At 42.7% G+C, this 26570-nt stretch overlaps 1 protein-coding gene across 3 annotated transcripts in view; it reads right to left on the minus strand.

Annotated features, from left to right (window-relative positions):
- The window catches only part of HPS3 (HPS3 biogenesis of lysosomal organelles complex 2 subunit 1), a 379346-nt gene that overhangs the window by 272373 nt on the left and 80403 nt on the right, over positions 1-26570 (minus strand). For all 3 annotated transcript variants that reach the window (XM_086944096.1, XM_086944098.1, XM_086944097.1), the window contains exons 4-6: positions 21652-21737; positions 19002-19197; positions 13530-13611 (exon numbers count right to left, since the gene is read on the minus strand). In XM_086944096.1, the coding sequence (XP_086800222.1) occupies positions 13530-13611; positions 19002-19197; positions 21652-21737 (364 nt within the window). The remainder of the gene's footprint in view (positions 1-13529; positions 13612-19001; positions 19198-21651; positions 21738-26570) is intronic.

Consider the following 26570-nt stretch of genomic DNA (forward strand, 5'->3'; position numbering starts at 1 on the left):
ATCACAGTATGACAAGAGACCAATGAAGCTGGCAATTCTCCAATGGTTGGCTGATTGTGCTGCCACCCTTTTGCCAGCAGTAGCTATATGTTTACTTTCTTTGTCTGGTGGGGGAGTTTCACCAATTATTTAAGAGTTTGCCTGCGTACAAGCAGTGGCCACCACTAAAGAGTCTGGTCTGAGTTTACTTTTAATGTACATAGGGTCTGCTGGAGAGGAACAGCCTTGCCTCTTCAGAAGACAGTTGTCTTTTTGCTGGCTGTATGTAAGAATCAATCAATCAAAAATACTTTATTCGTTTTTTTTGTAAAAACCATAAAAGTTCATATTACAATAAAAATAACATTACAGGTTACCAGTTAAAATGATTAAAAAACAAGATGCAACATGCAGGGCAACCACAATTCATGACAATGGTAAATCCAGACATTTTCTATACTTCAGAGTACATTTTAAATACCTGCCACATGAGGTATAATTTCGGGATTCAACAGTTGAAGATAAAATAGTGTAGGCCGAATTTGTACAAAGTTCATCCTTTTTAAAATAGGTTTGAGGTAAAAAAAATCCTTGGAAATTCATAATATTTACAAAAAAACATAAAGTGAAGCAAGTCCTGTGGAGACAAGGAGTCGCAGCCACAGGGTGCTAACACCGTTCCCTTATGACAGCCCATAGGGACTGCCAATAAAAGATGAAACATGTTAAACCTGAACCTGGTTAAAAGAAAACGATCATATGCTGGTATGGGCCAGAGTAAATATTGCTCCTCCGCTGTCACGGTTTTTAACAAAAGGTGGAGGCGAACACTAGGCTTCAATACTTCCCTGCCCTCTCTTTCCAGCTTTTGACGGGTAATAAAAGACTGTTTAATGAGTATAGGATCTTTAGTAGTTATACCTGCTGGGTTTAGAAAAAGGTCGGGTCGCCCTTCCTTACCAAAAGTATCTTTAAGATAACTCAACTAGGGGATTTTGGACATATTGTCTAGGCTAAGTATTTCTTTTAGCAAGCTATGTGTTAGCACTAGATGGTTGTTGAGCCAACAATGCAACCAGAACAGAAGAGGGCGCAGTGACAGAGTGTCACACAAGAAAGGCATGCCTGTTTCTTCATGTACTGATAAATTAGGGGTTCTTTGAGGGACACATAGAAGTCTTTTTAAAAATTTGTTTTCGGCAATCTGTAGACACTCATGGTTACTATATCCCCAATGTTCGCTCCCATAGGTAGCTATGGCTATACTCTTAGAGCGATAGACTTTTAGCATAGCTGCCACCGGTCTATTACCCATTCTAGCCGCAAAATCAAAAAGCGCAGCGTTGGCCCTGGTGACTTCTCCCCTTTTCATGTTCATACAGGCGACCCAATTTAATTGTTGGTCTAGAAGAACCCCTAGATAAGAAAAAGAAGTACATATGGGCACCCTGATACCATTAACCTTGTGTAAGTGCTGTTTTCTAGCTGCCTTCCCTATCTGCAATACATAAGATTTGGTATTATTTATGTGGAGATCTCGTTTTAACATAAAACCAAAGAAGGCATCCAGTAATGTTTGAAGCCCATTGGGGGTACGGGCTAACAGGACGGCGTCGGCGTATAATAAAACTGGTAGACCCCGACGACCCACATACGGGTAGTACGCCCCTGTCTTAACCAGGTGATTTTCTAGGTCATTAATATATAAGTTAAAAAGAAAAGGGGCAAGGATACACCCTTGCCTTACCCCTCGACTAGTACTAAAATTTTGTGTGACTTTGAGATTCCTGGTATATCTTACATTGGCCTTTGTGTCACTGTGTAGGTCCATTAAAAAGTTCACAAGGTGTGGCTCTACCCCCATGGCCTCCATGGACTGCCACAACTCTCCCCGGTTAACACAGTCAAAGGCAGAGGAAAGGTCCATGAAGGCCATATAAACTTCCTAGTCGTGCTGGCTGTATGTGTTCATGAGGGGGTCTAGTAAGGATTCTCGCCCATCAGGGTGGATTATTAAATGTTTTTGCAGAGAATCCAGCTGCCGAAGTAATTTTTCAAGTACTATTTGTATAGCTCTGGGAATTTGGTGCAATCGTTCCTTTTTTCAGCGTCAACTCTGTTTTATTCCCGGTTAATTTAGGTGCCGAGGGTTTTGGTTCTGAAGCCACCCTTTACGGTGCTGAATCGGTTTGTTTTTTCGGATGCAAAAATGTTGGTGCAGAAAACGTGCTAGCGTCTGCCTTTGAATGTTTTGATGCGGAAAGTCGGGTTGATTCCAAGGCGGAGAGTTTCAGATCTAAGACTTGCACTTTAGGCTGTTTCTTCAAAGCAGAGGCTAGACGTTCCATAAGCAACTGGATGGTGCGGACCATGGCCTGTAAGCAGTGGTGGCCCAACAGCAAACGTTTGGGGTGTTGGTGCTGATTGCCTGGGTGGAGGTGAATGGGGCAAAGTACTCACTTTTTTTTGCCGTGACGTGGCATTATCATGTTCTGCATCCAACTATGAGCCGTGGTCTGGAGAGAAGTTACCCTTATCTGCAGCAGACAGCTGCGCCTGTATTTCGATATTTGTTCCTCTCAACCAAAAATGTCAACTGTCTCTTCAAAGCGGCATCAAGACATTTGGAGTCTTCTTGCTTTCCGATCTCGTAAAGTCTTTTTTGATAGGAACAACCTGCAAACCTCGCAGGTCTCTTCTCGATGGTCTGGAGACAAACAAAAATTACAAACCTTGTGTAAATCTGTGCATGGGAATTTTGTGCAACATGAAGGACAAAATCAGAAGGGTGCCTGTTCAGCCACCCCTTTGCCGTTTTTCAAAAGGAACATCCAAGAATTTCTGTCCCAGAGAGCAAAGGTCCCAAAGGGAGTGACCGAATGGAGTCCCCCAGACAAATTAAGCGGTAATATAATATTTTTAGGTCTCGCCTTTACCATTCCGCAGGAATGGGAAATGGGGAGAATTCAAGTCGGCTATTTTCTCTTCAAACTAAGGGCTTTCAGCCGCGGTTTTCTTTCAGTTCACGTGAATCACGTGAGCAAACATGCACGAGCATTCACGGCCAGGGCTTCTCCTCCCCTAGAAGCACTCCTCCCACACCAGCAACTCCCCCCCCCAACACAAGAGCACCTCCCCTCTCTCTCCCCGCAAACACAGCCTTGCCCTTTCCCACACCAGCACCTCCCCCCTCCCACACCAGCACCTCCCCTCTCTCTCCACGCAATCACAGCCTTTCCCTAGCAGCACTCCTCCCACACCAGCACCTCCCCCCTCCCACACCAGCACCTCCCCTCTCTCTCCACGCAATCACAGCCTTGCCCTAGCAGCACTCCTCCCCCCTCCCACACCAGCACCTCCCCTCTCTCTCCACGCAAACGCAATCACAGCCTTGCCGTCTGGTATCTGCCTCATCCTTGTCCTCTAGTTTCAACTCTCCATTGAGGTGCGGAGGTTCTTCAAGCAGCGATTGATGCTGTTTCACTGCCGCCATGTTCAAGAGAGAGAGCCTAGGTCTGACCGGAACACTGTGGATCCTAAAACAACTCTGATTCAGGGGACCCGGGTTCCCGCTCTAACATCACTCTATGATTCAGCCATCACCAGTCAAAGGGGATGCCGGGACAGCTGCACACAACATTACGGAGCGCTCATCTGTAAACATACAAAACGGACTTCACCACTTTTTTTCCACCGAGGGCTCCTTATAGAAACACGTTAAAATACCCAATTAAAAACAAATGACATCATATTTTTAACTGCAGCTCGTGAGAACCCATTTCAAAATGAGCTTTAAGTTTTCACGAGCAGCTGAGCTATACTATTTTCGATATGACAATCACATTGGAATATAGAGGCAAAATAGCTCAGATCGTAATAACCATGCACGTATTCTGACGCTTTTAGCTAGTTAGGAATAAATTTTCACAAACACTTGGAAAGCTCAGAGTATTCGGTTCTCACAAACACATTCGGTTCACATTTTCAAAATGGCCGACAGATTCGAAGACGGGATTGTCAAGAAGGCTGGTTCTTACTGTGCCTGGATTCTAGATCAAAGATGTAAACAAATTTAACCTCTTGATTGCTAGGGCTTATTTCAACAAAATGTATCCATACCAAATATATGTCCTTGTTTGTTGAGGCGTTGACTCTATCGGATGCACCTATGCGGCCTGATTCTGGACCCGGTTGGCTTTTACATGGCGTTCGCTTGGCACTGAAATCCAGTGTCATCAAGACGGGAGAGCTTTCCTGCCTCTCCATCCTTAGCGAGTTCTGTGTTTTTCGATCCGTTCCGGATCCTGTATGCAGAATCCATTCCATATTTTGTTTGCGACCACCCTCTTACCTTATTATCTGGTCGATGCGCTGATATGTTGCAGAGCTATTTCGAGACCTTTAAATGAATCTGAAACTGTTAGGACTCCCTCGTCTGCGCTTGGCTGTGCGGACACCCGGCCGGACGCTAGCCTAATCGCTCATCATTTAACCTGTTATGACGGAATTTGTTTTCTCAAAGGTATGTTCTCATAGAGCTTCACTCAGTATCTCTTTCTTTCTATACTCCTGCACTTTTTTTTTTTTTTTTATTCAACCCTGGATCTGTTCTGCCCCGTTTGCACTCTCACCGTCAGTGCATGGGTGTAGCCGTTTGTTCGCATTAGTTTTCACCTTTAACCTCGTGAGAGGAGTTTTATATGACCTGATTTCCCTCCACTCGTGGTGTTTGTTTTTCGTCACCCTAACCTCCGAAGACACCTGGTCCCCCGACTTTAGATCCCCTAACCGTCATACTAGTCTCAGTTATTTGCTATTTGGATATATATTTTTTTGTATTTACAGCCTCCTGAATTAATACCGAATCCTTTCGCTGATTCTACAAATCCGATTGCCTGGTGTGGGTGGCGCTAAACCATTGAGGTAATTAGATTGCGGCAAGGCATAAAACCTCAATTATAATTGTTTGCTCTAAATATAATGACATGAAACTATGGTCATGACTGCTTCAGGTTGGCATAGTTCAGACCCCGTGCTCCATTTTAGGACTATCCGATAATATGACTATGAGACTACGGCCAAATATATTTCAGGTTTCAAAACCCAGGGATTACGAGAACCGTCGCCCCTCCCCCCCCCCACCCCACCCCACCCCCTTCTGCCGGATAGCTCCTTATCTGAGGTCTTTGCTTGTGATTATCCCCACAGAACCAGAGTGTACAATGCGCTTGAAATGGGTCCGTGATCCTCGACGACACGCTTTCCTCATGCACGGATATATTTTCTACTCCTGAATTGCTTGCCATCAGCATACGTGAGTATACAGTCTCTCCGATAATTTCCCCCCGACGTGATAGGGATACCAAAAACAAGCACTGGTTTGTTGTTTCCAAGTGCCCCATGCCATGCTTGCACGTTAATAGAGGCAACACCCCTTTCTTTAGATGAGCCATCGCCATTAAACGTGTAAAGAAAGAAAATAAGCAGTTTTGTGTTCAGAAAAAACAATATGTTTTACAATATAAGCTTTAAACAATTTAAATAAACAAATTTGCGTACCTTCATTTTATAACTGGGCTAAGCTATTGTAATGCATTTCCATTTGGTTCAGACAAAAAACACAGACCGAAAGTCTGCAAGAGTGTGAAACATCACATGTTTTCACCAGTTGGAAACGAAACAAGAACAGGATACTTTAGTGCTTTAAGCTGCGTCATAAAGATTGTAATCTGTTGCCTGGCAGCATCTGTGAGATGCAAATCAACTAACAGCAGGAAGCTAAGCTCCGGAAAAAAATAGAAGTCACTGCTGAAGTAAGGGGTAAAAACACAACTCCCCCTTCGCATACGTTTAAATGCACGGAAAATGCTATTACTTTGTAGTCGTCAAGATAAATAAAAATGTCATCTTTGCCTATATTTTACAAAGAGAACGGACCCAGGAAACTCTGTCAAAAGCCGTAAAATACATCACCAAGAAAAGATGTAAATTAAAATATTAGCTTTACTTAAAATACTGTTGGCCAGGCCCCTTGCCCCTATGCGTCTTAGTGTCACTGCGCCTGCAGCACCACTAATGCATACATGTAAATCGTCAGTGTGAACTATGCCCATGCTGGTAATAGGATCTCTGCTAATATTACATGGAACAATTTAATAACAGCCCCAGCAACACTAACAATACATATTAAGTCCAGTAAACTCAGCTGTCAAACAGCAAGTATTGCATCGTAATTAAAGCACTAGTCCGGGCCATTTTACAGTTTCTGTGTTAAATATTAAGGGACACCACCACATCACTCAGGGACACCATCACACCACTCAGCAACACCACCACACCACTCAGGGACATCACCACACCACTCAGGGACACCACCACATCACTCAGGGACACCACTACATCACTCAGGGACACCACCACATCATCCCTCAGGGACACCACCACACTACTCAGGGACACCACCACACCACTCAGGGACACCACCACACCACTCAGGGACACCACCACACCACTCAGGGACACCACCACACCACTCAGGGACACCACCACAGCACTGAGGGACACCACCACAGCCCTCAGGGACACCAACACAGCACTCAGGGACACCACCACAGCCCTTAGGGACACCAACACAGCACTCCGGGACACCACCACATCACTGATGTACACCACAAAATCAATCAGGGACACCACCACACCACTCAGGGACACCACCACACCACTCTGGGACACCACCACATCACTCTGGGACACCACCACATCACTCTGGGACACCACCACATCACTCTGGGACACCACCACATCACTCTGGGACTCCACCACATCACTTTAATACACCACCACATCACTGAGCACCATAACAGCATCACTCAGCACCACAACAGCACTGTCCTTGCTGGCTAACAACAAGCATTCCCATAGCCAATAGGACTCGCATTAGGAAAGTGTAAGCTATTGGCTTTGTAAATAACAATGCTATTAATTTATATATTTTCAATGCCAACACATATTAAAAAATAATTGTCATTTACAATACCAATAGCTCACACTTTCCTAATGCGAGACCTATTGGCAACGCCAGTGCTTGTTTAAAATAGTGATTAAGTCGCAATTGAACCAATATCATTTGTATTAGAAAGTATCCTAACAATGGTGTAGAACCCGAGCAGTGGAGCACACGACCGAACCTGATGGTGAGAAAAAACCCACAATCTAACAATGGAGTCAAGGACCAAGCGTATTGCAAGCAAGAAGAGGAGTAGTCACTGCACCTCGTGACTCGAAAGGCTTCTTCGATGAAAAACAGCTTTCACAGTTCCGAGTACAAGACTAGATGGCAGACTTATGATAAGCAGGTGTATCTACAGCCAAAAATGCCATCAAAAAATATATATATATCTATATATATATTTATATGAGGCGGACACTTGTCTGTTTTATTTTGGTGAAGAATAAATTCACGATGAATTCTTAAAAAAACAGCCTTTGTACCTTCTTGGGGGTCATCCTGCTGTGGTCTGTGCCTGCGACCTCCCTCCGTGGATTATCTATCTATCTATATATATATATATATATATATATATATATATATATGTATATATTACCTACTGGCGATAGCCAATAGGTATATATAGTTAGGATTAGCTACCATAGGAAATCCACAACCTTTGGCGCCGGTTGAGAAATTTGCGTGTAATTTTCCAACATTTTGGCCAGCTCCGCTCCTCTCCTTCCCTGAAAGTTTCGGGGGGATTCGTGAAGTGGGGGCTGAGAATAAAGAGGGGGTCCCAAAACGTGTTTCCCCCATGTTAATTTCTATAGGACGGTCTGACAAGTCTACAGCCTTAACCGCTGAACGGAATAACACCAAACTTTGCAAAATCGTAGGGACTGGTACGCAGATGTGCCTTTGCTATGTTTGGTGAAAATTACTACAGTGGTTTGTTATGAAAATTAACTTCAAAAACACATATATATCTGGGCGGAGCCTAACCACATATCTGATCTGATTGGCTGTCAGCACGTCTTCCAAGAAGTGTTGGCAGCCATCTTGGGACCAATATACATGATAGCACCTCATTAAAAAGCATTGTAGTTAATAGAGGGTTTTAGGACTTTAGTTACATTATAAATCATTTGTTGATGGTACCATACTCATTTTAGGAATTGTGGTGTGTTCTAAGGTGATTTTACCATGTGTAAAACCCTTCTGCTGTGATATCATGAATCATGTTTGAAAGAAAACTATTATCTCATGCATTTCCCACAGTGGTTTGGAAGGGGATCTATAAGCTAAACTGAAAGCATATTTTCTGTAAATTCACATTATCTTTCTCAGTCATGTGAGAATGCAGTCTGACATTCTCAGTAAAACATGTACATCCAACAAGGACAGAGACTGTCAGTTGATTCCTTTGTGTTCTACTGCAGCCTCCTAGAGTGTTCTAAAGAACAACTAGAACGCTAACAGTCCTACTTATTACAAAGGTATGGCACACCTGAAGCCATCTTGATTGGAATAAAGAGGTAGCTCTTAAAACATTTAATTTAAAAAGGAACAAAATGAAGGGGTATATTTTGCCAAAGAAAGTATGATTAGTGCTGCAGAAAGAAAAATTAGGGCACATTTTGAGTGACTTCTCAAATCCTCTTCAATTTCATAAAAAAATTCTGACATGCAGTCTCCCAAGATGGCCACCAGAGACAAAGGAGCCTAAATGTAGCCCAAATATCACCCAGATGTAGCCCAAGTATAGCCCAATGACAGAATGTCCCAGAGTGTTCTAAAGAACAACTAGAGCACTAACAGTCCTACTTATTACAAAGGTATGGCACACCAGAAGCCATCTTGATTGGAATGAAGTGGTAAGTCTGAAAACATTTAATTTAAAAAGGAACAAAATGAGGGGGTTCATTTTGCCATAGAAAGTATGATTAGTGCTTCAGAAAGAAAAATTAGGGCACATTTTGAGTGACTTCTCAAATCCTCGTCTATTTCATTAAACAAATTCTGACATGCAGACTGAAACATGCACTTTTAATACCAGCAGCAGACTTCCCTGGTGAGCAGTAGCTTTACTACAGTGATCTAATGAGCAACTAGAGTGCTAACATTCAGAATTTATGGCAAATGTGTGACACATCTGAATGCCTTCTTGATGGAACCAAAGTAAACAAGCATTGAAAATGCAATAGATCTCGCCCTCGTTTAAGTTAAAGTCATTCTGTTTGTAATGAGGTGCCTTTCCAGCTTTGCTTTTATTAGTGTTTTTTAAACTTTCATGTAAGTAACATGCATATGCATGCATATATGTATATGTATGCATGCATTTATATTTGTATTTATATAGATATACAGATTATATATGTATGTATATATATATATATACACATATATAAATGCATATGCATATATATATATGCATATATATATGTGTATATGTGTGCGTGTAGAAAGAGGTAGAGAGGTAGAGGTGTAGAGGTAGAGAGGTAGAGGTAGAGAGTTAGCAGTAGAGAGGTAGAGAGTAGTAGAGAGAGAAGTAGAAAGAGGTAGAGAGGTAGAAAGTAGAGAGTGAGTAATAGAGTAGAGAGTGAGTAGTAGGGAGTAGAAGAGAGCAGTAGAGAGAGTAGCAAAGAGTGAGTAGTAGAGAGTAGTAGAGTGAATAGTAGAGTGAGTAGTAGAGAGTAGTAGAGAGTGAGTAGTAGAGAGCGAGTACTAGAGAGTAAGTAGTAGAGTGAGTAGTAGAGAGCAGTACAGAGTGAGCAGTAGATAGTAAAGAGTGAGTAGTAGAGTAGTAGAGAGTGAGTAGTAGAGATCAGTAGAGAGAGTAGCAAAGAGTGAGTAGTAGAGAGTAGTAGAGTGAATAGTAGAGTGAGTAGTAGAGAGAGTAGTAGAGAGTGAGCAGTAGAGAGTGAGTAGTAGAGTGAGTAGTAGAGAGTGAGTAGTAGAGAGAGAGTTGTAGAGAGTGAGTAGTAGAGAGTGAGTAGTAGAGAGTAGTAGAGAGTGAGAAGTAGAGTGAGTAGTAGAGAGTAGTAGAGAATGAGTAGTAAAGAGTGAGCAGTAAAGAGAGAGTAGTAGAGAGTGAGTAGTAGAGAGTAGTAGAGAGTAGTAGAGAGTGAGTAGAGGAGAGAGAGTAGTAGAGAGTAGTAGAGCAGTAGAGAATGAGTAGTAGAGAGTGAGTATTAGAGAGTAGTGGAGTAGGAGAGAGTAAGTAGTAGAGAGTAGTGGAGAATATTCCAAAGTTTGGCACAGCACCACTTGCACAATAAGTCCAATAAAATCATATCACTTAGAGTCCTTATTGAAGCGCTGAATCTTCGAGTATATTCAAATGCTTTTATTTTCCTTTAGTTTATGTACCACAGCCAGCCGAAATGTTTTGTTCTGTACAACAGAACTTCTTCACGGCGTTCTTATTTTCTTCAAGTTATTTCGGTATCCTGTTGTCATATAACTAGATATTTCTTCCAAATGTTAGACGAGACGTAAGTACATTCTTATTCAAAGTGACTAGGTATCAATTTTACCCACACAATTCGGGCAGACTTGAGTAATTTATAGCATCCTCAAAGTCAGTCTTTCAAAAATTCCAAAGTATAGGACATGATAATCCAAAACCAAATGTTTCTCAAGAAAAGTCATTTTCAATTGTTCGGAATATCGGTGTTTGGGCAGAGATGATCCAGGGACCCCCAGTATGCAAGGGGAATTAGTCCCCCCTCTGCAAACGCGCCAGTGGCCTGCGTTGCGGAGAGGTGTAAAAAGGGGCATAGCCTCATTACACCTCTCTGCAATGCAGCCCCCTGGCGCATACTGGAGGCTCCTGGTGGGCTAGTTGGCCCCCAGGGACCCCCAGTATGCAAGGGGAATTAGTTCCCCCTCTGCAAACGCGGCAGGGGGCTGCGTTGCAGAGAGGTGTAACATGGGGCATAGCCTCATTACACCTCTGCAATGCAGCCCCCTGGCGCATACTGGAGGTTCCAGGTGGGCTAGTTGGCCCCCAGGGGCCCCCAGTATGCAAGGGGAATTAGTTCCCCCTCTTCAAACATGCACGGGGGCTGCGTTGCTGAGAGGTGTAAAAAGGGGCGTGGCTTCATTACACCTCTCTGCAATGCAGTCCCCTGGCGCATACTGGAGATTCCTGGTGGGTTTGCAGGTCTTATATAGTTAGGAATTAGCATTAAAAAAAACTTTGAAATTCACTGAAAAAAACATAGGTTTCAGGCCTTATATAGTTAGGAATTCGCATTTAAAAAAACCTTTGAAATTCACTGAAAAAACCATAGGTTTCAGATCTTATATAGTTAGAAATTAGCATTTAAAAAACCTTTAAAATTCACTCAAAAAACTATACGTTTTAGGGGTGTTATAGTTAGCTAGACATTTCACTCATACAAAACCATTGAAATTGCTCATATAGTTAGTTGTACTAACTATATTTCGCGCACCCGCAATCCACTGCTGATGATGTCACATATTACATCATTCATGACAAGGTCCGCACCGGTAAGCGCAGTCTTGCGGCGCGCCCCGGAGCGCGTACCGGTGAGCGTCCCGTTAGCGCTAATGCCGCGAACGAAAACATCATCGTGACGTATCGCGTAGCCGTGTCCGCGTGATACGCACGGCGTAAGCGCACCCGGAAGCACTCGAGCGCATACGATCGCGCTACGCAAGCTCCTCCGGGCGCTCCCCGGGGCGCGTAGCGTAAGCGCGTCGGGTCATGTGACCTGAAAATAACACTTTTCATTGGTTCAGGACAGTTTTGTTTTCCAAAAGATGAAAGCCCCCACCTTTTTTCCTCATTCTCACTTTTTACTTTGACTGAGGAAGACCTGTTTGCAGACCTATTTGTACTGAGAAATGGCTACAGTAGCAACCACCACCACCACCACCACCACAAGGACCACCACAACACCACAGTGGTGGAGAAGAAGAGGAGGAGGAGGAGAGGCAGTACCTGCCCGAGGATACTACCACCTATAAGCCAAAGGAGCACGTAGTCTAGGAGTTTTTTTAAATCCCAAGGGGCCAAAAAAAAGTTAATGCGCCAAAGGTGACTTGTATGATCTGTGGCACTGTACTTTCAAGAGGGAACCCTGCCAAAAAGTATTCTTTTGGCAACAACACCATGATTCGCCACATGCAACGCCGGCACCCGAACAACTATGCTGCGGCAGAGGTCAGAGAACTGACCAGAAACCCTCCCCAATCTTCTCCCAGCACCTTCAAAAATAAGCAACCCACTCCATCGGGTCCAGAGACAAGGGAGATGGTCCCAAACATCCAAACCCAGTTTGGACAATACAAAATAGTTTGCATATTTTGTGGAAGGACAATTAGCTATGGTGAGCAAAGCATTAAACTCATCAACCGTGCTGGTGACAACCAGAATTGCCCCAAAAAACCTTAATTTTTTCCTGTTTTATTTTGCTCCAGTTGAGCCGTTTACAATTCCGTTTTTTGTTCATCCCCATAAAAATAAAAAATAAATATAAAATTGTTCATAAAAGCCAAAAAAAGTAAAAAATGTTCCAAAAAACACTAAAAAAAATATAAAACAAAAAGAATAAAAAAAACAGTTCTTTTTAGAACTAGCTCCAATTTATAAAAAAATGCTACTTTTTTTTAAAAATCTGTCATTGTTTTTACCCCATGGTACGCTCCCCGGTACGCTCCCCGGTGCGCGTACCAGGCGCTCCCCAGCGCGAAAATCGGAAAAAAATAAATAAATTGCGCTTATAGATATATATATTTTGTTTAACCAAAATTACTCAAAATCCACTGGAGCACATATCTTGAGACATAGCAAAGGCACATCGGGCTACCAGTCCCTACAATTTTGCCAAGTTTGGTGGAAATCCATTCAGCCGTTCGGGCTAAAAGTGAGTCCAACCGCCCAATGGAAATTAACATGGGGAAAACACGTTTTGGGACCCCCCTTTTATCTCGGCCCCCGCTTGACGGATCCCCCCCAAACCTTCCGGAAAGGAGTGGGGCGCAGCGAGGCAAATTCCAGGAACATTTCAGGCAGATTCCTCAACTGGCGCCAAAGTTATTCCAAATAGAATGTTGCGGATTCCATATGGAAAACAATCCTAACTATAACTACCTACTGGCGACCGCCAGCAGGTAATATATATATATATATATATATATATATATATATATATATATATATATATATATATTACACTCACTTCCGAAATACTTACATTTTCATAGCAGAGGTATGCGTGGTAAAGGCATATGAGTTGTAATGGTTGCGCTCTAAAGGCAATGCATGGTAATGAAGGAGTTGTAAATGTGGTTTCCCTTCACCAGATAATGTCTGGATTAGAAATACATCAATTTCCCACCAAACCTCCCACCCCGACTCTTAAGACCATCTACTACACCAAAGACTAGCTGGCTCTATCAGTTTAAGAACATTTCAATTTCATGAAAGTTTAGCTTTTTACAAGTTTAGAAGAGATGTAGAGAAGACATAGACTCAGTTTTGCCAGAGTCTGGGTAATGATGTAAAAATGTGCTTATATCTGCACTGTACCTTCATAGTGGTATCAATATATGGATCTTCATCGCGTGCTGCTACTGCACTGCATCGTACGGTGAAACACTGCAAGTTGTTGCTACAAGAGACAAAAACTGTGAAATATAGTCTGGTACCACAATATAAACCAGTAACAAAACTGACTGCAAGATATTAACCTGAACAATAATGACAAAGGCAATAGATGCAGATTTAGAGTAGTAAACATATACTCCACCATGTACGCTTTCCTTGACAATACTGTTTGCGTAGCTTGATGATAGCTTAAGCAGAAACATTATAAATAGCAAACTGGTTTGTGATGCATAAGAAGTTTATATCCTGTGCATCAGGAACTATAGTGCTAGAGACACTCCCATGTATTGAGACCACATGATTAGCTTTGACTACGAATATTTTAATTGACTTTTGGTGTTTTACTTTATCCTAGCTTGAATGTACGAAATCATGTTTTCTGCATGTGCCTTTTTCTTTGAAGATTTCTTTCTTGTCTCTGCGATTTTAGAATGAGAGCTCTTTTTCAGAGTAGAACAGCCTTTTCAGGAACAGAATGTGCGAGATGTGCATTTGAAAGCATTAGAGAGAAAGAGAGGTGTGGAACGTACTTCTTGGTCTCGGAGTGCACTGTTATATGCAGTGGTGCACAAATGTGCATTGTGTTGTACGTAGGGAAGTATTATCAAGTTCTTACTATTGGCTTTGACATGTCCTCATTACTATTGGCTTTGACATGCCCTCATGCCATCTTGAATTCTGTCTCAGTCTAGCTTGAGCTTATGTGCACACAGACAGGACGCCAGATTACTAAATTTGTTTAGGCTATTCACGTTCAAGGTTTTTTTTGGAGATTGTTTTCTGTACTGGTGGAGACTTTCGTAAGCTTCGTTTAGATAAGAGGTTGGCACATGAAGGAGAGCAGGACACTTGAGAACTCTTTTGCCTTTGGAATGCTTGCGACGAGAGTGGCCAACTCCAGTAAGTTTCTTTGCGTAGAGGAAGGCCTCTTGGAAACTTCTAATGCTTTGAGATTATAAAACTGGGATTTGTTGACTTGGAAACTGGGATTTTTACCTGAATGACGGACGTGTCTACTTCAGTATTGCAGAACACGGTTTGATGAGGCTCATAACCCCGGCTGTGAATCCCACAATCTGGAGTGGGCTAAGATGCAGTGTTTGCAGCCGGTTAGGTGTTTTATTTTTGATTATTGACATTGTGATGTGTGAGTGTGTCTGGGTGCACATTGAAGTCTTCAGTGGTTATAATCATCTGATGGATTTAAAGTACAAGTCTTTCTTTATTCCTTGCAGCGGACATCCATATTATCTGCTTGTATATTGTTTCATGTATTTTATTCCATGCATCTAACAGTGGCATTTGCCTACTTATAAGTGATATATATATATATTACCTACTGGCGATACTTACCTACACTTCAAAGGATCAACTGGGTATAAGTACTGGGTCTCTGACACTACCACTTCAGTCCACTACTGGACCTGTGAAGAACTCTGTCGGGAGGAAGGACTGCTGTGCAATTACAAGGACTAAACAAACAGAATCCACTCCTCGTGTTAGGGGTGTATCCTCCACAGTTTGGGGAACACCCTTCTTTTTTTTAGGTCCCCTCACACACCAACAGGCCCCTTGGTGTCATGCTTCATCATCAGGGTCATCGTACCCCTCTACGGGTTACGGCGTGCTGCGACCCACGAATACGCGGGAGCACTTGGTAGACTATGTGTGGTGCGGGTGAGGGGTTGTTTTTATATGAGTGTATGGTGGGGTTTAGAATTAAGTGCAGGTTAAAAAGGACCTGGCTCGTGGGGTGACTAAAAATTATTTCATGAGCCCCCGGGCTGGTTCTGTTAAAATAGAGTGTGGGAGGTTACCATGCAGACCATGTGCGTTACCTCCTCTTTGTGTGCGTCGACATGTTTCGGTGTAAAGACACCTTCTTCAGGACGGGGTACACAAATCCCCACCTTACTCACGTTTTTTTAACTCGTATCAGAATCCCCAATAAAAAGTGAGAATTAAAGTGCAGGTTAAACAATGTACCTAGCAAAAACGTTGTTTTTAGTCAGCTGTTTTGAAGTTGATGAAGAAGCCTCATGAGCCAAGCGTCAGGATCTGGTGTGCTATTTAGTACGATTTCAGCAAGGAAATTCCTCCCAATCGACCCCTTCGCGGCTCTGCTGATTATAATCCTAACACGAGGAGTGGATTCTGTTTGTTTATTTACAGTTGCTTAGGGAGAACGAATCCACTTTGATTTATTTCTCTCTCTCTCTCTCCCCCCTTTGTTGTTGACAATTACAAGGGCTGCCAGGGCAGAGGGTAGATGTCGTCAGGGCAGCATAGCTGAAAAGCAGTTCTTCCAGAGCAACAGTCCAGCAGAGTGGCAGTTCTTACCTCACTTGAATCCAGCATGACTGCAAGGACATACTGACTTACCCTCAGTTCTAAGCCTCAGGGAAATAAAAAACTTTTCATCCGCCTGCAACAGAACCTGGACTTTGCGTGCTGCAGGTCTTGCCCTGCCAAGTGGTGCCAATAGAGTCCTGGGCAATTGGAAGTTGCTATAAAGTGCTGCAACTGCCAGAATCCATGCATCGGCGATGCTGCATCGATTGGAACCCGCGCATCTCCATCGACACATGCAGCTACCGCAAGGACCGAAGCCATTCCCTCACCAACTACGCAGGGCATTGCTTCCAGCTCCCAAATCAGTGTCTACATCCTGCGGTTCGATGACAATGCATCTTTGATTTGCACGGCTCAACAATGATGCATCACCTACAATCCTGTACTTTAAAGCATCGCCTTTTGCTTCCTGCATCTCAGCTCCGTCGAAGATGCATCTAAGTTACTTTTTAGAGGGTCAAGGCTGGTCCCTGTATCCGACCCACGAGCCATCGCAGTCGGCCTGAACTTTCCGATTTGTCCTAGTCTAGCGTGACCAGATAGCACTGGTTCATGTTTTAAACATTTTATTTTCATTTTATCTTTCATCATTCATAACTCCGGTTATACTTACTGGATTTTTGCCACTTTGTCTTGTTTTGTTTTTAAACACATACGATATTTTTCTAAAGTGGTATGCAGTTATTTTGTGGTGCTTTCACTATGCTACTGTTTGGAGTGTTGTACAAATACTTTACACATTACCTCTTAAATTAAGCCTGACTGCTCTGTGCCAAGCTCCAAGAGGGTAAGCACAGGTTCATTTATGGTGTGTATCTGACTTACCCTGACTGGCATTGTGGTTCCTGCTTCTACAGGGTGCATACCTCTGCCAACCAGAAACCTAGTTTCTAATAGTGTCCCTTCCATGGCCCCTGGTAAGGTATGATCAATTGCTTAATAAGGTCCCTCACTGGTTCGGTTATGGCTGACAGACTTGCCTACTTTACATAGAGACATCAATATGGTACAAAGAGTAGCATGGATTGGTAAAATTCCTAAACTGGATAATAGGGATTGTGTTATTGTTAATTTTAGGTCTGAGTCTCTAGTTGAAACAATCCTCGTGAGACCTTTTTACAACAGAGTCCCAAAATGGAGTTGAAGCAGTTCCTTACCGGTTCTTTTATAGACCAAAATACCTTTTGGACATACAGCAAAATTTTGGGGCCCGCAGTCCGGGTGAAGTTGTTAACTGAACTCACCATCTTCCATATTCTAATAGATTTGCTGCTCTTGCTTCTGTGGATTGACAAGCAAAAAAGTGCACTGATCCCACTATAATAGGGCCTGTGACATCGTGAATAGCTATACTGACAGTATTAGTAATGTGCCTTGTGTATGTTTAGCATGCTGTATGTACAGCATTGCTAAAATAAATAAATAAATCCAGTAATTGTGTAGCACACGAATCACCCCCGAAGGGGTATCGGCGCTGGGGGCCATTGAGAAGATTAAGCAAGCTATTGCCCAGAGTCGCATGGTGCTGGGCATACCCCTGCCGCCGGAGCCGGGGATCGAACCGTGATCCCCAGCATCCAGTGTCAGTCGCCCTGGCCGCGGTGCCACACCTCTCCCCATTACTAAAGTCATAAGGTCCTAAAGGCGAGATCTACTGGCTTTCCAAATAGCTCTTTTCATGCCATGCACGGATATTTCAGGAGACCAATGTAAGCCACACAGTATTTTTGGGGGTGCTGAAACAGTCCAGGTTTTATAAATATTTTATGCATCAAAACGTGGTTTTATTAAAATAAAAAGTACAATTTAAACTAAGAATGTTTTATGTTTTGACTAATTACATTGGTGAAAACAATGGCGTGTCAAATAATGAAATTATCTGAAATAAATGTAGATTATGAGATGGCAAAAATTCCCCCGAGTGTTCATATTACACTGGGTGGTGAATTCAAAACGCCAAAAATATACAATTAACATGACTCACAGAGCTATGAATAGCAACGTAAATTCTAAACGTTCGAATACATTTGATTGTGTAATCTCTTCGCTTAACCATGCATGCCAACATTTCAGAACATCTGAGAGGCAGAATTCAGAAAAAAAATAGGAGGGATTTGTTTTCCCGTTGATTTATATCGAAGTCAAGTAGATTTTAAGCTAAATAGTGTAATTTTGTCTGCAAAAATCTCGTGTCTTCTATGTCAATTGGGAGTGTCGCCATGTATGGTGTTATCTCTCTGCACACTAGGCTCGCCACAAGGAAAACAGACCCAACTCTGACCCTCACTCATGACACCCAACTCTTCCCATGTAAGACATTGATCGACACATATCTCAACCATACATTCAGGCTCCAGCCTGCATACAATGGGTAAGGCAGAGGCCTTGCGAGGTCACACTATAATGTGCTCTATGCAAATACTAATGTCAACAAACCAGTGTAAACAGCCAACAAGTACATCTCGAAGGTAACTTTATAAGCACTGTGTCTATTTACTTCAGGGATCTACAAAAGTTTCAGATATCATACTTGAATATACAAATCCTCCCAAATCCCCGATAATTAGATCACAGAAATCTGCTCTGGATCTCTTAACCCACTAAGGGCCTGTTTCAATAATTAATCGAATTAGATGACAAACAAATATAAACGCAAATATAATTCTGACCCTGCCGGGGGACAGTGGAAATGGCAGAGAGAGAGACAGTCACATGTTTACGAGGAATTTTCTCTGCTGAACAAAGAAGACATTGACTTGAGTAAACCTTGTGACAGTGGCTGGCTTCAGGAATGTTAATTAGAACATTCCAAACTAGGCAATTTAATGTATAGCTGCCAAGTTACCCTGTGTCCTGTGTGAAGGCTCCACACAGTTTTTAGCTAACAGAACTCACTAGGCTGGACTGCGGATAATTAAACTAGCAAACTACAAGTCCCAGAATGCAAAGTGTAGTGGCAGAAAGCCAGAAATGCCTGATCGCGGGGTCACAGATTATATGGGGGTTACTGCAGATATGCAAATGATTAAGAGTGCAGCTTACCTTGTAATCACGTGCAGGAACTGTGGAGTAAGAACGGCCTGCTGGGACCGCTCTGGATACTGGTAGGTGGAAATCAACTCGGGCTGCCTCCTGATTGTGTAAAGATACCCAATGTGTGGCATGGAGAAAAAACAAAAGAGACTCAGCAGCTCTTTTTTCGGATGTGATGTTTTCTCATCTTCTGTTAAAGAACAACCTGTTCAAAAGACATACCTTTTTACTTAGGAGCGCGCAAAGGAACCACTTTTTCAAATTGAAATAGCAAAATGGCGGCTTAGCTTCAGAGGAGCTATGAGACAGCTATTGAGGAACAAGGGTTCCAATTCTGCCCACTTCTGTGAGCAGGCTTCTTAAACTGTGAAATTTTATACACCAACATGGACTGCAGGAGGCAGGCTCCGCAATTGAGCATTATGTCACAGTAGTACATAACAAGCTTTGCTTCTCACTGCTGGGTTCACAAATGAGGTGAATAACAGCATCTTGACAGCCTGTTTGGGATGGGGAAAGGTACTGGATCTACACTAAGCGTAAGACACATCCTTCTAATGAGAACGTTTGCCTCCAGTGCTTATTTGGGCAGTGCCCAGGGAGTCGACGAGCATGCTGCAAACATTTATTCTTGTAGAATTGAAAATGAAGTAAAAACATTATTTAAATCCATGGCCAACGGCAAATCCATCCTTCGATCCCAGACTTTTAACCCACATGGGTTGAGGCATAAGTGTGGTTTGTGAAGGATGTCACAAATGAAGTGATTTGTGGGTGGAGATTTAATTAAAAAAAATCATGTAATGCTTTGTTTGCAAGAGTGACCTAAAAACGAGGGGTCTGCTAGTAGAAGACTGAGGCATGATGTGAAATCAAGAGTAGGTGTAATTATTCGCAGTAGGCAGGTGGGACTGGTGGGGTACTGTCGGGAACTGAGGCAATCAAGTGACATTGTGTACAGCTTCTGGGTGAAATAATATTGACTGGCTTATGCTGCCCAAACTTACAGCTTATACCGAGTTGGGGATGCCCCAAAAGGTTGAAAATGTTTGAGGCACAGGGGTAAACAAATCTGGTATGTTGAGAGGTACAGCAGTGTGACTTGCTAACTAGTAACCTTAGAATCCATAATGTTGTTTTGAGAATGTTACCGGGAGGAAGAAAAGCACCACCATGTGAGAATATGACCCTAATGGGTGGACTGTACTTCCTAAATATATTTGAAAAACTGTGATGCCCATCATGGGGGATTGATTGTAAAGTGATGCTTGACCTTGTTGAGTTTCTTTGCTTACTGAAAACAAAAAGGGGTTAAGAAAAAACAACCAGTCTTGTTATTTAGCACCCCAGCTTTTGACAGTGGCCCTAAGATTTTCGTTTTTTTACTTTATTCGAATTAAGCATAGCACTGCTCAGAAGTTCACAAAATCTTTCTTTACCTCTTAAAGGAATTAACTTCACGTGTGTGGAGTGAGTGGGACCATTCCATTGACACTCACCCATATTCATTACCATACGCCTGCCTATTCTTGACGGAAATTTCAGGCTGTAACGGCACATTGGAGGACATTAGTGGGCCACATGAGGGACAAAGCTCAAACATGCCCACATGATATGGTTGCTAATGAATTCCTTACTGAACTACTACCCAGAGTAGACGAAGACACTTCTGGCTGTCACTCCATCCACCTATGACAAGAGGACAGTGTTAGTGGGAGCCGGTATGGCCAGGGCGTGCAATATCATAGGAATGCACATTTGTTTTCCAAATGAATCAGATGAACCTGGGTTTCCTGAGAACAATGAGTAGTATAGTCAGCCAGCTGTGACTTGCTAGCTTTGCCCATGAGATTCTTTTTGGCGCAAAGGGTAAGTATGGCTTTCGTGGATCTGCAGTATGGGTGGCAGCTCTTTGAGTGTTTTAGTTAGGAATTATGCCCCATTTGCAAGTTATACACATGGACTAGGAAGTGTGACCGCTTCTGTACAGGTTATGGCCATCTACTCTGACGCAAGCATGAGTCCCAAGCAAGGGGGATTTTATAATGAACTATTGAGGAAACAAGGGTAGCACTCAACTCATACTCAACCCTGTGAATTCTGTGTTACATATGAGGGTGCAGCGGTGCAACAGGGAAGTGTCCAGCAGGCAAATCATCTGGCTAACTAGTGGGCCACAGCACTATTGTTCCTGGATTACTACAGGAAATAAGGCCTGGTGAATGAAAACTCTGGCTCTAAAGAGAAGCACACTAATCAATATTTCTTCTGATTCCTTTCTTTTAAGGTGAATGCAGTTGATGCCACGCTGAGTCTATCTATTCTAAAATACTTCTATGCCTCAGCAGTTAAATATTACACACTTCCGGAACTATTTCCTGGGCAGTTTTGGAGGCATCCTGTTCTTCGTGTTTAAAATGAAAGCACATATTGTTTTTGCTTGTAAGTAAACAGGTTGTATGAATATTTTGAGAAAAATGCTACTACTTAAACAGAACATCTTTATATGCAAAGGAAGTGCCCGCGTGCTTACTCACTGTATGAATTATGTGGTTACATTTCCTCGTTTGAATCAAATGGCACAGTCAAGTCAAAGACGATATGATTATGTGTTAACAAAAAACAATGAAAATATAGGTTTTTATGTCTCTGCATTTACCTGTCCTGTACATAGGCAACATCTGGAGTGAATGTAATCGTGTGTCTTCAACGGAGCACACCTGAGAAAGGTCAGGTGCAAAACGCCTGCAGAAATAACATAATTCAATCAGTAAATGCTTATTTTCAATAGATTCTCAATAATGTAAAATGCAAACGGAATTCAAAAATGTGTACAGCTCAAAGCTTTTAGAAGGTACATCAGTACACAATTATTCTAAGTAAAACACTGAATAACTAGGGAACAGATTAATCATCAGAACAAAAAATGAATTCGTTTTCATTACAGATGTGGCCTCTAAAGACCCTCCTGGTTTTGGAGGATTAAACAACCAGTGTTTATTATTCAATAGCCACACAAGTTCATCAGCATTTTGCGCATGAAGTAATGTCAAAAGAACAATTTGCAAACATCAAGATTAGTCAGAAATGTATACTCGCTTTGGAATTCACAAATAGTTCTAGCAAATCTGGGAAACCGCAACTGCAGCAGATTACAAGGGCTCTTCGCATGCATAAACATTTTCCTACACTGAAGAATGTCCATGCAAACAGGTACAAACACAGGTTACTTTAGTTATTTACATCAGATTACATGTAGAAAGAAGGAAAGTCACAGGTAACACACCTCACTATGAATCCTAGGTCCAATGAACTCGCCATACTACTGAGACACATAGTTGGACAATACCAGACACCATGTTCATCCATTCCAAACAATTTAACGTATAACTACACAGCTAAGCCACACAAGACACTAAAGATTCTATATTTAACCTTTCCCTCTACAAAAAAATAGGCAGGTGAACAACACCAAATATTACTCTCCTCCCTATCTGTGACAATTAAATGCAAAAACTGGGAGCTTAGCCTACTGAGACACTTCAACCATACTAAAGAAGGAACACACTCATAGATGGAAAAGTTATCACACATCCATTTCTCATCAAGGCATATAGTATCACCAAACAGGTCAGCCACACAGGTCACTAAGAATAGTATACCTAATCTTTCCCACCATTACAAGTAGCTGATCAACCCGAGATACCACACACATCCATATCCTGACAACTTCAAACACAAACCAGAAGCTCCATGTCTTACAGATCAATCTAGAAAGACCCTTCAACTATACCAAAGTAGAAACACTACCAGCTCACACATTCCATATCAAAGCATATAGCAACAGCACATAGCACAGTGACATTCAGCCAGATTCATCATTGTAAAATTGTCTCGCAATGGGGCCAGATTCTGAGAATCTGGCCCTTTGCGAGCACAATTTTTGCATTTGGGATTCATCATCCCAAATGCAAAAATCGCAAATTTCGAAATCGCTAAATTGCGAGGAATTGCATTTAGGGAATCTCCATTTGAGATTCCTTAAATGCAATTCATGAACCATTTTTGAATTGCGAAATCGCTATTTTTGGCCGCTATTTACTGCGAAGTCTGACTTCGTGGTAAATAGCGAAAACTTTGAAAAATGCACTTTAGTGCATTTTTCTAAGTTGTATGTTACACACACACATGTCCTTTGGACATGTGTGTGCGCAACATCAGTCTACATTTACATTTCAGGGGTGCGACAGGTTGTCCTTTGGACATCCCTGGCACCCTTGAAATCGCATCCTTATTTGCGATTAGCAATGTGCTAATCGCAAATAAGGAAGCTGTAGAAATCGCAAATAATATTGCGATTTCTACATGAATCCCGTTTTGCGAGTCATTAATAGCGATTCCTTAATAATCGCTATTAAGGACTCGCAAATCGGGACATTGATGAATCTGGCTGTTTGAACACTAAAAATAGCATCCCTCACCTTTCCCATGGCTACAGACAGCTGAACGACATGATCATGCACCACTCAGCCTCTTTCAGATACCGACATGTAGTATTTCTGAATTTTGTTAGGTGTAGATTAAACGCAAAAGTGTTTTTCTTTACGAGGGCCATGTGAGTCCATTATGTCGGGGTGGGTAAATATTTTGCATGAGCTATACAAAATATTAGGTCTAGTTTTAAACTTAGAAGCATCAAACCTAGGTGCTTTACTGCGTATGGTAATGTGTCGAATTTGCTTTTTAATGTAGACCTGTGTGTCCTGCAACCACCTGTATCCTCAAACCAAAGTTATTGTTGCCAGATGCCCTTTCAATATTTCAGCATTTAAAAAATATTGTCCCAAACTTGTGATTTGCACACCAAAAAAATGACAATTTATTTTCAATAAAATGAATTTCTAAATAATTGCCATTTATCGTGTGATTTTCGAAAGTGCTAATGGATCGCAGAAAACACATCACAGTGGAATTCAGCAGGAATGCGTTGCTAGTATATTGGGAGACTGGAAACATGAGGAGCCAAGATTTGGGGGGAATATCCCAGCAACACAGTTGGCCTTCTCGCGGTCTGTGGAGCAAAAGTGAAATAAGAGGGGATTGAAAGACAGCTGTAGGAAGTCCCATGTTTATGTTGACTTTGGCTGAAGGAAACTTACCATGCCCAGGTTTGACTTTTACCCAGGAGGCTGCGTGTTATGTTCAATCGTTGTCAAGAAAGAAAATGGGATAAGCCAGTCCCTGAATATCAGAGCTCTACTAACCCGGTCACAGGTTATCCTATTATCGATCAGCTTGGGAAGGGCAAAGAAAACAAGATGGAATCTGCAAAAGGAAAGGGGCAAGTGCAATCACCAGTCCCACTCGTTACATTTGACCCAAGGCCACAGGACATACTGAGCAGAGTACGGATGAGTCGGAGGCCCACATCAAGAAAAGCCATGCTCGCTCCTTTCAACCAAAAATCTCAAAGTTTTCATTTCTGAACGATGCAGGCTCTACCATATTTTCATCCAGGAGCAAAATCCAAAGCTTGTATCTACCACTCCAGCCCCCACAGCCTTCACATTCCAAAAGGGCAAGCAATAATGCAGAAGAGGCTCTTACAAACCCTACGTCCAATAACGATCTGGAAGCGCCTGTAAGTAAGGGCAGCACCAGTACAAGCTATCGCCAAACCTACGCGGCCTATGCAGTTAAGCCAAGCGGCCAGGCACAGCACTTGAAATCAGGCACCGGAGCCGACAAACTGGGCATTCAATGCTAGACCTGGCACGCAACTCAGAAGACCCAACCGCACCGACTCAGGTGGTAGGCACGCCCAGGTAGCCACCACCGACCAAGACATCAGTCCAACTGCTCCAAAACTCTGTCAAGTCCTACCATCAAATTCCGCCACCCCAAACTCTCCACCACCCGAGCACTGAGAAAAAGCAGAGTTCAGAAATGCTGGCCTCCTAATTGCTGGGCACACCACAAAGATTTTCTCCCTCTGCCACAGCCAAAGACCTCAGAGCAGGGCCAGAATCGGAAACTAGGAAGAGGGCTAATTCAGGTAGAATGGATGTGCCGCAGACTGACAACGTCTGGATGTCCCTGCTAAATACCATGCAACCGTCCATGGAGGCCCTTCAGTGCCAGTCTGATAAGATGGAAATTCAGCTGACCCTACTCAACACCCTGGCTCTCTAGGTTGCCGGCATCGATGAGAAGCTGGGGACCTCGATCCACTAATAAAGCGGGCACAGTTGGAGGCAAAGCGCATTTGCAGCTGTGGCCCGATTGTAGATAAGCTGTCCCGTCTTCCTTCTATGCTCAACAATGTCCTAAATGAACTCAAGATCGATTACACTGCCAGTGAAGCTACTCCTGACTCAAGAGCCCCAGAACACACAGATACCAAATACCGGTAGTCTGCCCAGGGAGGCTTCTCATCTTCTTATGGCAGATCACAAAGGAATCCCAGTTAATGTAATGTAATGTAACTAAATCTCCACTCGAATCTCAGGTGGATAGCTAGAACCATCAACAGCTTTACTCGCAGCTAATGACAAGATCTTCATCAGAGAACGCCACTAAAGCAGGCCCAAACCACCCTCTGCTCATGAAACTTTAATGGTCTGGCAAGAAAAGTCATGGATAAAGAGTTCCTGCTCTATACTAAATCCTTTGATATAATCCTGCTTCAAGAACCCTGTCTGATCGACCCGCCCCAATAACAGGATTTCATGCGCTTTTTCACACCAGCAGTTAAGTTGTCTCAATATGGCTACCTATCATGGGGGCTAGCAAACTACACAGCATTAACCTGCACAATTGCAGCAGAGGAAGTCCTATTTACTTCAACGGCCATCATAGCAATCAAGATGAGTCACATATTCGATGAGAACAATGAGGACGTAATAATCTTCAACACCTACATTCACCCGGAAAAAAAAAAAAAAGTATGGAACACCTCGACAATCAGCTTTTGACGCACATAAGCAATTTGAATACTCCCAACCTCATTCACTCTGGGAACCTGAATTTACACGAAGGCTCCTCGAATCATGATGAAGTGATGGCTCAGTCCTCACACTGGAATATCCCAGGACAAAGCAGGAGTTCCTACGGAAGAACACGCAAAACCACCAGACGCTTACTAAAAGATTTGGAGCACATCATCAGAGTGCTCAATGGAAGATTCCCTGAGGAATCCCTGCCAGCAGCTTCCTTTTATTCTGCGTCCACATGCTCAACGTTAGACTACACATTTGTCTTCCTGTCATTGTTTCATTGAGTCTCAGGCATTCTGTCTAGGGGATTAAGGAAACAGAGATCATCAGCAACTAGAGACGCTTCTCCTAGCAGCTGTGCCTGCATTGGAATGCTGGGCAGAATTACCATACTCCAGCTATTGGTTGGTTGAGGAAATCCAAACATGGGCATCAGCGAATGCTATCATCCCACTGAACCAAACTGAATTCTACAAAATCTAAGGGCACAACCACCAATATCCTGGCCATGGCACTGCTCATAGATATGGCAAGGTCACCCAAGCAGCTGCTCCATCTTCGCTTCATAGATTTCAGGGCAGCA

The sequence above is a fragment of the Lissotriton vulgaris genome, chromosome 11 (assembly GCF_964263255.1).
Source record: "Lissotriton vulgaris chromosome 11, aLisVul1.2, whole genome shotgun sequence".
Taxonomy (NCBI): Eukaryota; Metazoa; Chordata; class Amphibia; order Caudata; family Salamandridae; genus Lissotriton; species Lissotriton vulgaris.